The 11,392-nt window shown below is 59.8% G+C and overlaps 1 protein-coding gene across 1 annotated transcript; it reads right to left on the bottom strand.

Moving 5' to 3' along the window:
- Positions 1-3,479: 3,479 nt before the first annotated feature.
- Positions 3,480-11,392, bottom strand: LOC147412830 (glutamine-rich protein 2-like). The gene is made up of 17 exons (XM_086480939.1): positions 11,038-11,392; positions 10,628-10,704; positions 9,642-10,293; positions 9,417-9,511; positions 9,187-9,278; positions 8,935-9,049; positions 8,573-8,764; positions 8,180-8,305; positions 7,880-7,954; positions 7,407-7,571; positions 7,103-7,248; positions 5,647-5,703; positions 5,247-5,348; positions 4,547-4,691; positions 4,295-4,373; positions 3,988-4,153; positions 3,480-3,762 (listed from the first exon to the last, which is right to left on the bottom strand). Exons 1-17 carry the CDS (start codon positions 11,390-11,392, stop codon positions 3,480-3,482), a joined length of 2,922 nt encoding a protein of 973 aa, XP_086337065.1.

The following is an 11,392-nucleotide window of genomic DNA, read 5'->3' as shown; positions in this document are numbered from 1 at the left end:
CCTCATTTTTAGGCTCCAGACCCTCCTTTCAATTTGCAAACTCCCCACTTAGGACTCAAAGCCTCAGTTCCTCCTTGTCCAAATTCTCCTTTTCAGCACCAAAGATCCCGTTTTAGGTTGAAAAGCCCCATTTGTAGGGCCCAAATCCTCGTTTTTAGGCTCCCAGCCTTTCTTTCACACTCACAGCCTTTGCTTGGTAGCCACAGCTGCGTTTTCAGTCTCCAAAGCCTCAGTGTCAGGCTCCAAAGCCTCAGTGTCAGGCTCCAAAGCCTCATCTCTAACTTTGGAGGTTAACGCTTTCGAGGTGCAAGGACTCATTTACAGGGCCCTCAGCGTCATTTTGAAGCCCCAAAGTCTCCTTTGGAAGCTCCAAAGCCTCCTATCTAGAGCCCAAAGCACACAATGGTGACCACAGCCTCATTCTTACTTTCCAGTTTGGGTTTGTTAATCTGAAGCCACATTTCAGGCTCGAAAGCCTCATTTCTAGGGCCCAAGGGGAGTGTTTGGCTTTGCAATCTGTCACTTTCAGGCTCCAAAGCCTCCCTTTTAGATTCCAGACAGGCATTTGAGGGTCCAAGCTGCATCGTGAGCGTGCTAATCCTCCCTGGGAGGGTCCAAAGCCCTCTTTCAGGGCTCAAAGCCTGAGTTTGCGGTCCCAAACCCTCCGTTTTAAGGTCCATCATGTCAGGTTTAAAGGAGGGTTTGGGCCCTGAAAAGGAGAGTGTGGGCACTGAAATTGGGATTTGCACCCTAAAAAAGAGGGTTTGGGCCCTAAAATGAGGGTTTAGACCCTGAAGTGTGGATTTGGACCCTAAAAAGAAGGATTTGGTTTCTAAAAAAATAGGGTTTGGGCACTGAAATGGGGAGTTGGACCCTAAAGATGAGGGTTTGGGCCCTAAAAAGAAGCATTTGTCCCCTGAAATGGGGATTTGGACCCTAAAAACGGTAGGGTTTGGGCACTGAAAAGGGGATTTGGACCCTAAAAAGGAGCGTTTGGACCCTAGAAAGAAGGGTTTGGAGCAGGAATTGGGGATTTGGACCTAAGAAAAGGACTACTTGGCCCCTAAAAAGGAGGGTTTGGGCCCTGAACTGAGGATTTGCATCCTAAAAAGGAGGCTTTGGGCCCTAAAAAGGATGGTTTGGGCCACAAAAGTGCAGATTTGGGCCCTGAATTAGGCATTTGGACAGTTACATGTCATTCCAATCAGGGCTGTACTGTTTTACTATAAACTTGAGATTTTGAGTAACGCCTACTGGGTCACTGCGATATTTTCGGGCAGCATCTTTCCATTGCTTCAGATCGTTCCAAGAGAATGATATTTTGACTCTTCCTGTTTCTCCATCCGGTCCAACTGCGTCCCAGAGAGGAGCTGGGAAAACTTTCGGTTGTTTGCCTTCCCCGGGTTCGGGAAGGTATCGGGCTATCTGGTGGGGAGGAGGGAGGATGTGGAGGGGTACGGACCCTTTCTAAGTCCTCATCTCGCCCTTGTGGCTGCTGAGGGGGCCTAAAGAGTTCACTGAGATCTTGTTCTGACCCAGGGTTAGTTTGACTTTTCTCTGTACACCTTTGGCCAATGCGACAAGCCAAACAGCATCTTTTTAGTTTCTTTTTGTTTTCTGTTTGAATGCGAGGACCATGGGGTCTCGTGGGGGTACTAATCCGCAGTCCCTTTGCCACTCAGGATTGTCCTGGAGAACAAAGAACATATCAGCATATGTTACTTCATCCCATTTCCCTTCTCTCCTCAGAAACAACAGTAACTGTAAGAGCGTGTTGTAGTCTAACGTGCCGCCTTCCTTAGGCCCTTTTCCCCATCTCCCAGCTTATAAAGCGGCCACCATTGATTGCAATACTTGATTAACTTTCTCTTATTTTCTGTGCCCCCTTGTCCTGCTCTATCTTTCCAATGCGTCAGAACACATCCTAAAGGGGATTTTTCATAAGGTTTACTCTTTCCTCCCCCCATCTTTTGGTTTTCAAACCTGAACCCTTCCTTATCTTTTTCCTTCTCGGCACAACTCTACTTTCCACGTACCAACTTTACTACTTATCAATATCCACGTATTACACGGACGTATCAAGGATGGGCACGGCACTCCTTATTCAAGGCAATAATTACATGGCAATTCTTGTTGTTTGGTTTTGGGGTTTCTAAATTAATCTGGCGAACGCCACCCCAGAAGCTCAGAGCTGTGTCCCCCCTCCAGCATCGTGTCCAGCCTCAATCGTGTGGCTGTGGTGCTGCTTGTTTTTTTCAAAACACAGCCACTTGAAGTTTTTTGGTTTCTTTTTTTTTGCAACAACTATCTTTTTAGGTACTGCCAAATTTATACAATCAATTTTATTTAAAAAACCAAACCAACCCAAAAGCTGGCTTACCACTGCTCCGAGGTGAGCTCAGAAATGAGTTCTCCTAAAGCCTGTGTGCAGCGAGGCAGGAACATCCCTGGCTCACCACGAACCCCTTCAATGCCAGCCTGGCTGGGATTGCATTTTTGGGGTGCAGCAGCTCCGCAGGCTGATGGGAGCTCACCTGTCCCGCTGCCAGCACGGGTCTGCTCTGGGGTTCCCCTCAGGGATTCTCACCCTCCTGCTCACCCAAGAAGTCCCACCAGCTTTGTCCCATCCCTGCCCCCGGCCATGTGTCCTTGCATGCCTGCCTGGGGGAGCCAGGGCTGTCCCCACGTGCATGGCCACACATCCCCGCACTGCTTCCAGGGGGTTTCTTGCCTGGTACCTCTTCACTTGTGACAGGTGACAACTCGTGCTAGGTCTCAGCATGCAGTGGGGCTTTCTCTCATAGAATGGGTGGCAGAAAGGGGCTGGGGAAAAGCAGCCCCAAGCCGTGGGGGTGGCATAAAGGGAAGGAAGGGATGTGTCCCCTCAAGGTTGGGGGCAGAGAAGGGGTTATGGTACTTTGCTCTGGAGGTGGGAAGCATCAGCTGCCCCTGAACTGGGCGGCAGTGGGGTCAGTCGGTGCCTCCATTTTCCCACCAATGGCAGCATTGGAAGAGGGACAAGGAGGTGACAAAGAGGATTTCTCCACCTGGAGTTAAGGAAACGAGCTCAGTGATGCTCATCCCTTGGGATAGGCGACAGCAAACTTGCGGGCTTGGAGTGGGATTTGCTTCTGGCATTAAGCCGTGTCCTGCCGCCACCCTTCCCACTGAGGTCCCCATGTCACACCTCCTTCAGCAGCAGCATCAACCTCCTGCTCCCCCAGACTCTCTTTGGGGCCACCAGCTCCCCTGGCAGGGGCCGTCGGGGCTTGTAGAGGCCAGGGGGTGTCAGGGGGAGTACGGCAACACGGGGCCAGCACAGACCCTGGGAGGGGGTTGGACAGGGGGTGGTTTCAGCTCCTCCGCTGACACGTGGCCGCAGGACCAGGGATGCTGCTGACCCTTCCTTGATGATGGGAAGATCCCAACTCAGGGCCACCCCATTCAGGCCACGCAGGCGCTTGGCTGCCCATCGCCCTTTATTGCCGCTCGCTGGAGACACTCGCTCGCCTGCTCGGTGGTGGGGGTGGTGGGTGTTCGGCCAGGGACTCCCAGTCCCACCGGGCTGCTGGGGCGCTGGATCCATCCAGCTTGGGCCGGAGGAGCTTCGACGCCTGGGAGAGGTGACTATGGGACGAGGCTGGCCTGTGCTCCAGCGAGGCGGTGGTGCCCGGGGGCGAGGGGCAGGGGTTAGCCCCCCTGCAGCCCACGGGGCAGGCACCGGCTGCGGGCAGCTCTGCCAGCCCAGGATGGGGCAGGCACCTGCCCGGCCAGAGACACCGAGAAATGGGGTCCTGGCCCCCACCCTGAAGCAGACACCGGCCAGGAACAAGCCCCCCATGGCCCCCCCACCTCACTCCACCTCCAACGTAGGGACTGCTTGCCCCATCCTCCAGTCCTCCCCCTCCATCCTGCCCCTCCCCATCCTACCCCAGACCCTCATCCCACCCTTCCCAGCCGCAGGTGCAGTCCCCTGATCACCCCCACCCACCAGGAGACAGCAGGGTGCCCTGTCCCCGCCCCCGGTGCCCTGAGAGGGCCATAGCCGTCTGGCTGAGTGAGGACCCAGCGCTCTGGGGCTGTGAGAGCAGGAGGCCAGTGTCCTGGATGTCCCACTGCCTTGAGGACAGTGTGGGTTTGTCCCTCAGGAAGCCTGGCAGGAGAGACCAGAGGGAGCTGGGGTAGGGGTAGCCAGGGGCAACAGGGGTGGGGGAAAACCTGGCACCCCATAGGTGCCTTGCCCGCCTGGCTGTTCCCTTCACACCCAGCGGATCCCTGGCCGTACCATCCTTACCCACGAGCACAGGCAGCTGCCCGTCCCTCCGGCCCCTGGAGATGCGGCCATCCTGACCCAACAGCTCCATCTCAGTGTACTGGGAAGAGAGAGTACTGGCTGAAACACAGGACCGAATTCAGCATCCTCACGCAACCCTCCCACACCTAGCTCTCCCCGGGGGAACCTGAGGCACGGATTCCCTCCAGACGCTCAGCATCACCCTCCCAGCCTCGGTCGCTCCCACCCTATCCCTACCTTTGTCGTCCCTACCTTGAGGGACAGCACGATTGGGCACTGGAGCGGCCGTGGGGTGCTGGGCTGGTTGCGAGGGCCCCTCCGCAGCTGTTCACGGACGGTGTGCCGGCCCCCGCAGGACCGCGGCACGCTGGGGTACCTGCACTCGGCTGCCCGCTCCCTGTGGGATGGGGCACGGGGATGCTCAGCACCCAGCACTGTGGCACCCTCTGCTTCACCCTGCTACACCGAGGAGGGGGCCAGGGGGCTGCTCCCCAGTGAGGTCCCTCCCGGCTCCCCCCACAACCGGGCTGGAGCTGCTCTTTCCCCACAGCCCCAGTGAGCAGGTCATGGCCAGGGCAGGTCCCTGCACCCCACGCCCAGGACACCAGGAGGCAGGAGTTGGGCTGTCCCAGCTGCAGCTCCTAATTTCAGTGACCTGTTTCACAGGAGGCACCTGACTCCCCCTTGAGCCTGAGGTCAGGCTGAGACCAGACACAACTCGTGACATGCGGCTTCAGCACCATTGAGACAGAGACCTGGGCTAGAGGGGGCAGCGCAGAGCGGGCTGTAAACCCCCACAGACCTGGGGCAAGCACAGCTCCGCAGCACATCTCTGCTCCCCTGGCCAGGCCTCCATGAACCCCTCCGTCCCCACCCAAGGAAGAGCTCTCCCTTCCCGGGGCAGGGGGCCCCTGCACCCCACGGGCCAGGAATGGGTCCCTGTGTCCCCTACCTGTACCTGTGCTGCTGTGTTTGCTCCCGCTCAAGGACGGTGTGGGGGCGCCCGGCATGGCAGGGGGGCAACGGCCGCATGTACGGGAGGGCCACGACACGCCTGGGGAGGGCAGGAGCCGCAGGTGGGTGACAGGGGACAAATGACCCACCCCAGCTCGGGGCAATGCCCCAAAACCCACGGGCTTGTACCCCCCAGCATTCCCCCTGCCTGCTGCCCCCCGAGGAGGTGTCCCCGTCCCCCTGCTGATGGGCAGTGCTGCAGAAGGGCTGGGCAGGGTCAGACCCCCCCAGGCAGCCACCCCCCCATGCCTGGCACAGCAGGGCACCGCCACCACCCATCTCCTCCCCATCCCACCCATGCAGCCCCCCGCAGTGCACCCGTGCTTGGTGCTACTCACTGGCCAGGCACCAGCATGCTGAGGGACCCGTCGCAGGACAAGCAGCTGAAATGAGCCCTGGGGGAGGAGAAAAGGGCAGGGTGAGCTCCTGGGGGGGACACAGACTGGCCCACACGCAGGCAGGTGGCTTGCAGGCAGCAGCAAGGTGCTGGTCACTTCGCTGTAGCGAGTTACAGCGTTTGCTGGGGGGAACCGTGGGGTTTTGAGCCTCGTTTATCCCCCACCATCCCAGTAAGGTCCCAGCCTGCTAGCTGGTTACAAAATAAAGGGGGTACGATGGGGGAGAGTGTGGGAGCTGAGTGAGGACACTGACACGATCAACGTGATCTAACAAGTGAACCTTTATTTCCGTGTTTCCAGTGCCATTTATAACCCTCGACCACACCCAATAAATACTGATTGGCTTCATCGCAACTAACGGCCCGTAGTCCAACCTGATTGGCCACTTTGCGAGTCATGTTCAAGTCACGGTCACAAATGTTCACACCCATCTTCTTCGAGAAATTACAACGGCGTCATGAATGGCGGCTGTCTCTTCTCCTGCACCTCTAAGATGTTCATGCCCCCTGCACCGGAAGTTGTTTGTACTTTCAGCAGTTCCGGTACGTCCCAGCTCGGATTCTCTGGAAAGGCTGGATTGTTCACATGTCCCTTACTTGGTAAATATCCTTCCACAGGAGAGTGGTTGTTCATGGGCTCCCACCTAGGAGAAACCTCCACCTCGTATTAGGCACTGGAGAATCCGCAGAGGGGAGCGCCCAAAAACCATCACTGTCATGGGAAGTACTCCGAAGGACACCCGCAGCATCCCAGTTCCATGGGAACTGGGGGTGCTGGGAAAGACAAAATGGGGGGTATCCCGTACCTCTTGCTGGGGTGGGGTGCTCCCAGCCTGGGAGCAACTGCCAGGCCTGAGGGATGCAGGATTCCCACGTTTTTTTAGGACGAGCTTCGTCACAACTGCCCCAAGGACTGGGACACGCTCGCCTTGGCCCCTCTGGCACCTCCAAGACCTGGCAAGGGCCTGTGGCTGCTCAGGGCAGGCGAGGAAGCGAGATGAAGGGCGCAGGCGCCCAGTCCTGCCATCCGAACCAGCCCTCACCTCGCTTTCATTGCTTCGTCTGCGCTAATTACCCCCCTGCGCCTTGCCAGGAGGGCAGGTCACAACCCCGCTCCGCAGCGCTGCGCATCGCACCGCTGCCCGGGGGGGACAAGCTGCTGTTCCCTGCCCTTACTCCAGGAAGCCTTTGCACCCACACCCCGGTTTCCATTCAGGAGGGCTCCGTCTTGCAGGTGCCCCCTCCTAGGCAGGAACCTGCTCCTGGTGGGAGGAGAAGGCACAGCTGCTTCGCCAGCATCCCCACGGTTCGCTGGCTACACTGGGCCGATACTGGGCTATCACGCAGGCACTGGCTGCAATAGCCAGAGGGAACGGGGCGAGTGCTGTCCTCAAAGCCGTCCCCGTCCCCATCGCACTCCCTTCTTAATCCCAGCCGCACCGTCGGCCTCCGGCAGTTTCAGCTTCTCCTTGAGCTGCTCCAGGATCCCCTTCCAGTGCTCCTCCAGCTGCTGCCAGAAAGGCCCCAGCTCCAGGCGGTCCAGCTGCGGACGGACGCACCCCCTCAGCTGGCTGCCCCGGGCTGGGACATCATGGTCCCCAGGGAAAAGCCAGGAGGGGGGGATCCTCAGAGGGATGCTGCCTTGGGCTGCCAAGCCCCCAAAGTGCCAACTTCACACAGCTGGGACGAGCCACCCCTCACCTTCGAGTCCATCTCCTCACTCAGCTGCCTCTGGGCCTGCTGCCAACCCTGCTCCTGGCACGTCATCCGGCTCAGCATCTCCTGGCTCATCTCATTCAGCCGCTCCACGCTTGCATCAAACTGGGTGCGACTGACTTTGCTGGCCAGGGCGGATTTGTCTGCTTTCTAGCAACAGGGCAAGGCGGGAGAGGGGTAAGGAAAGGCTGGAGGTACGAAGGGCAGGGCCAGCTCGTGTCGGGAGGAGACGGAGAAGCGGCTACGTGGCCCGCTCACCCCATCACCCCTGTGAGGCTGCTCCCACCAGCTGAAGAGACCTGGAGGGAGACGAAGGGACCTGACAAGGGACCTGCATCTGGTCTGGAAATCCTCCCTCCCCCTGGCCAGTTCTGCCACCGAGCCCCCAGGGGACAAGGGGTGTTTGTCACCCTGCCTGGGACCCCCTTGGCTGGCATCGGAGCCCCTCGGGGCCATACCACATCAATTCCCAGCAGCAGGTCCTCCTTGTCCGCTTTCTCCTTCTTCAGCCTCTCCAGGGACTGGAATAGAGCCTTCCAACACAGAAAGCATCCCATGGCACCACAGCAGGGCCAGAGCCTCCAAGGTAGCTGAGCACTCCCTGCTCTGCCACCCACCGCCCAAAAAACCTCCAGGAAAGGTACTTTGAACATCCACAGGGCTGCGAGCAGGTTGGCAGGGGGACAACTCCCTTGTGGTCCCCAGCCTGGGGTCTGCCCAGAGGATGCTCTGACCCTATGGGGGTTTCAGCCACCTGCCTCGACATCTGTCTGCTTCTGGTGATGATCATCCAGGAGGTTCCCTGTGACAGATCTGAGCTTCTCGTAGTCCCCTTGCACCTTCACGAGGGCAGCCTCGATGTGCTGCAGCAGCGACTCATCCTGCTTCAGGGAGGAAAACGACAAGGCAGTGCCATGCAAGGAGGGGCTGGCTGCCCAGTGGGACAGACCCAGGCTACTGGGCCAGTGGCCCCAGGCTCTCAGTGCCAGCAGGACATTTGCATCAAGGTTTTAATTTCCTTCCGTGCTGCTGACTCATACAAGCCAACGTGGGGGGCAGCGAGGGGCTTCCCCCCATTACAGGGAAGGACGACAAGCCAGGGGAGGTCCTGGCAACCCCCTCCCGAGCCCCCCATGCTGGCATCTCCCTACCTGGCTCCTCCCCGGCACCTGCCTCACCACCTTGCCCACCGGCTGCCGCGATATGAAGGAGTCCACCACCTCCTGGAGCTTCTCGTAGCTCTGGAGGAGCTGCCCCACCTGCGTGCTGATGTCCGTGCTGCAGGTGGGGCACGCTGCCTGCTCCTGCCCCGCACTCTCCACCATCACCCTCAGCTTGTCCAGCTGCAGAAAGGGGAGAAGGAATCGGCTCTGAGATGGGACGGATGCAGCCAACCAGCCCTGGTGACGCTGAGGCTCGATGGCCCCATCCAGCCAGGGAATGTGACCAGGACCTTTGCCAGGACCACCCCACTGAGCCGGCAGGCGGTGGGAGCGCTCCCCCTGGACCTCACCTGCTCCTGCAGCTGGTCAGCTGTCTTGGTCACCAGCTGCTCCAGCGTGGCCTTGGACATCTCCTGCTGCTCTCCCATATCCTTCAGCTCCTGCTTTATCTCCTGCAGCATGGACCTGGCCAATGAGGCAGGGACACAGGCAGGCTTAGCCTCCACGAGGCTGCTTGGGGGGCTCCCATCACCCCCCAAACTGGGATGTGGGGGGCTCCCTTGCAGCCCCATGGGGTAGGAAACCCTCTCCCATTCTTTTACCCCAGTTGCTGGATGATCTGGCCAATGTCATCTGCTTGCTGGTCGGCTCCAACTACCCCCAGCTTCCCAAGGGCATCCTCCAGCTGCCTGATCTGGGAACCACAGAAGTGGCAGAGTTAGGGCACGGCTCCCTCCTGTCGTCCCAGCATGCGAGCCCTTCACCTGCCCCGTCCCTGACCAAAGCCCCCCTGTCATCCCTACAGCCCCCTCAGGGTCTGCCACTGGCTCACCTTCCCCTTCTGGCCCTGCAGATCGCTGGCCAGGCCCTGCAAGGAGGACACCGAGCCCCAGAGGTTGGCCAGGACACTGGTGATGCTCTCCTTGTCTAGAAAGACATGGTCCAAGGGTCAGCGAGGGTGTCTCACCCTCGGGGCCAGGCTCTGGGTGTGAGGAGCCCCTGACCTTGGGTGTCCCCATGAAAAACATCCCCCTACCAGCCCTGTCAGGGCTCTCACCTCCCTCCAGGAAGAGCAGATGCAACTTCTCAAGCTCGGCGTGGTCTGCCTTTCTGTCTTCCAGCTGGGCCCCCTGCTCCTTCAGGGCAGTGCAGAGGTGGCCGAGGTGCCCGATCTGGCAGAGAGCCTCCACCATCTCTGCGTAGCGCTCGGAGGCGCTGCTGGAGCCCGAGGACCCCCAGGGCACCACCAGCTCTTGCGAAGGGGATGTGACCCTGGGATCGGCATCCAGGGGGATCTCCTGGGCTGTCAGTGAGAAGGTGCCCGCTGCTGGATGGCCTGCCAGGGCAAGCTGTGCGCTGGGCAAAGCCTTGCCTCCCTCCTTGGGGCTTGTGGCATCCATCTGTATCTCCAGAGCACCGTGGGTGGCTTCAGCAGGGACAGTCTCAGTACCAGGACGGCTAGGCTCCAGGCGGGGGGGGGGGGGGCTTGATCGAACCCCATTTCCTCCTCCTTGGGTCCCTGGAGGTACTGGCTGTGTCCCTGGGATGGTGGTCTGGATGCTGGGGGTCCCTGGCTGCATCCCTGGGATGGTCGTCTGCATGCTGGGGGTCCCTGGCTCCATCCCTGGGGTGGTGGTCTGGGTGCCAGGGGATCCTGGCTGCATCCCTGGGGTGGTGGTCTGGGTGCCAGGGGACCAATCCAAAATTGACTAAGCCAATCCAGAGAGCCAAGAGTCGCTGCCACCCTCTCTACCACAGCCTGGCCGAGGAGGGCAGCAGCAACCGCTGCTAACGAAGCGGGGAGCCATCAAGCAGGGGCCTGCCTGAGCAGGATGAGCGCTCTCTGCTCAGCCATCCAGGGAAACCCTCCCTGCTGCCTTCTCCCTGTCCCAGCCCCAGCAGGATCCGGCCCTGCAGCGCTGAGAGTGGCTCTTTCCTTGAACCTGAGCTTATTTCTTCCCATTGGGGATGCCCAAGCGAAGCATGGCCACGAGCAGCTCAGTGCTGTGCAGGATGAGGCCCCTCTCCTGTCCCCACCGGTACTGGGTTTAGCCCTCGGGTGAGCCAAGGGGATTTGCGGTGAGAGATGAGACCCGTGAGGTGCTGATGGAGCCTCTCAGCTGCCTGGGGAGCTGACGCCGTACTCAGCCGTAGGGCAGGAGTAGGGAAGGGAGGGATGGAGAGGGTGGTGCGGACGGATCTCCAGGGGTGCTGAGCCTCTCCGGACAGCAGAGCTAAGGGCTCCGGGGGCTGTATTGGACCCACCACAACTTGCTGATGGCAACGTGAGGAGCAGCATTTCAGCCTCGGCTCTTCCACCCCAAAACTCCATCCCTTCCCCATAGTGAAGCCCCACGTGCTGCCATGAGCTTGGGCTTAAACCAGACCTTGGTCTAAGGGAAGCACAACAGCCGTGCAAACCCCAGAGGAGGGGGCGTCTCGTCAGGGAGCACCCAGGGGACTGGTAAGAGCCTCTACCTTGGAGATGCCGCTCGCGTTCGCTTGGATCTTCTTCTTCATCTGCCCCACGTCGGCAGCCATGGAGGCGACGTCAGGGCTGCTTGCCGTCCCCTGTAGTGGGTCCTTCCCAGGGGAAGGACCTCCGCCCTGTCCCCCTTCTTTGGGGCGTGCCTTGGCGGGCTGGTCCCCCTCCAGGAGGTGCCCCTGCTCCTGTGCGGGCAGGTCCTGCAGGCCCAGGTGCCAGAGCACGGCCTGCAGCAGGCTGTACAGCGCCGTCAAGTTGACGGCCCCGATCTCGGGCGTCCCGATGGTGATGTCCAGCAGCTGGGACAGGCTGAGCAGGGCCAT

This window comes from Leptosomus discolor, unplaced genomic scaffold, assembly GCF_034619465.1.
Source record: "Leptosomus discolor isolate bLepDis1 unplaced genomic scaffold, bLepDis1.hap2 HAP2_SCAFFOLD_29, whole genome shotgun sequence".
NCBI classification, from domain to species: Eukaryota; Metazoa; Chordata; class Aves; order Leptosomiformes; family Leptosomidae; genus Leptosomus; species Leptosomus discolor.
The sequence above is the reverse complement of the archived record's forward strand: the minus strand, read 5'-3'. Positions and strand labels throughout refer to the sequence as shown.

Bases quoted from the DNA above. Each gene is read 5' to 3' on its own strand.
- LOC147412830 (XM_086480939.1), bottom strand. From the start codon at position 11,392: ATGGCCCTGCTCAGCCTGTCCCAGCTGCTGGACATCACCATCGGGACG. The intron at 10,705-11,037 runs GTGCTCCCTGAC...CTCCCCAGGCAG, and splicing joins GGCTCTTACCAGTCCCCTGG to CTGAGAGGCTCCATCAGCAC. The intron at 7,249-7,406 runs GTGAGGGGTGGC...GTCCGTCCGCAG, and splicing joins GTGAGGAGATGGACTCGAAG to CTGGACCGCCTGGAGCTGGG.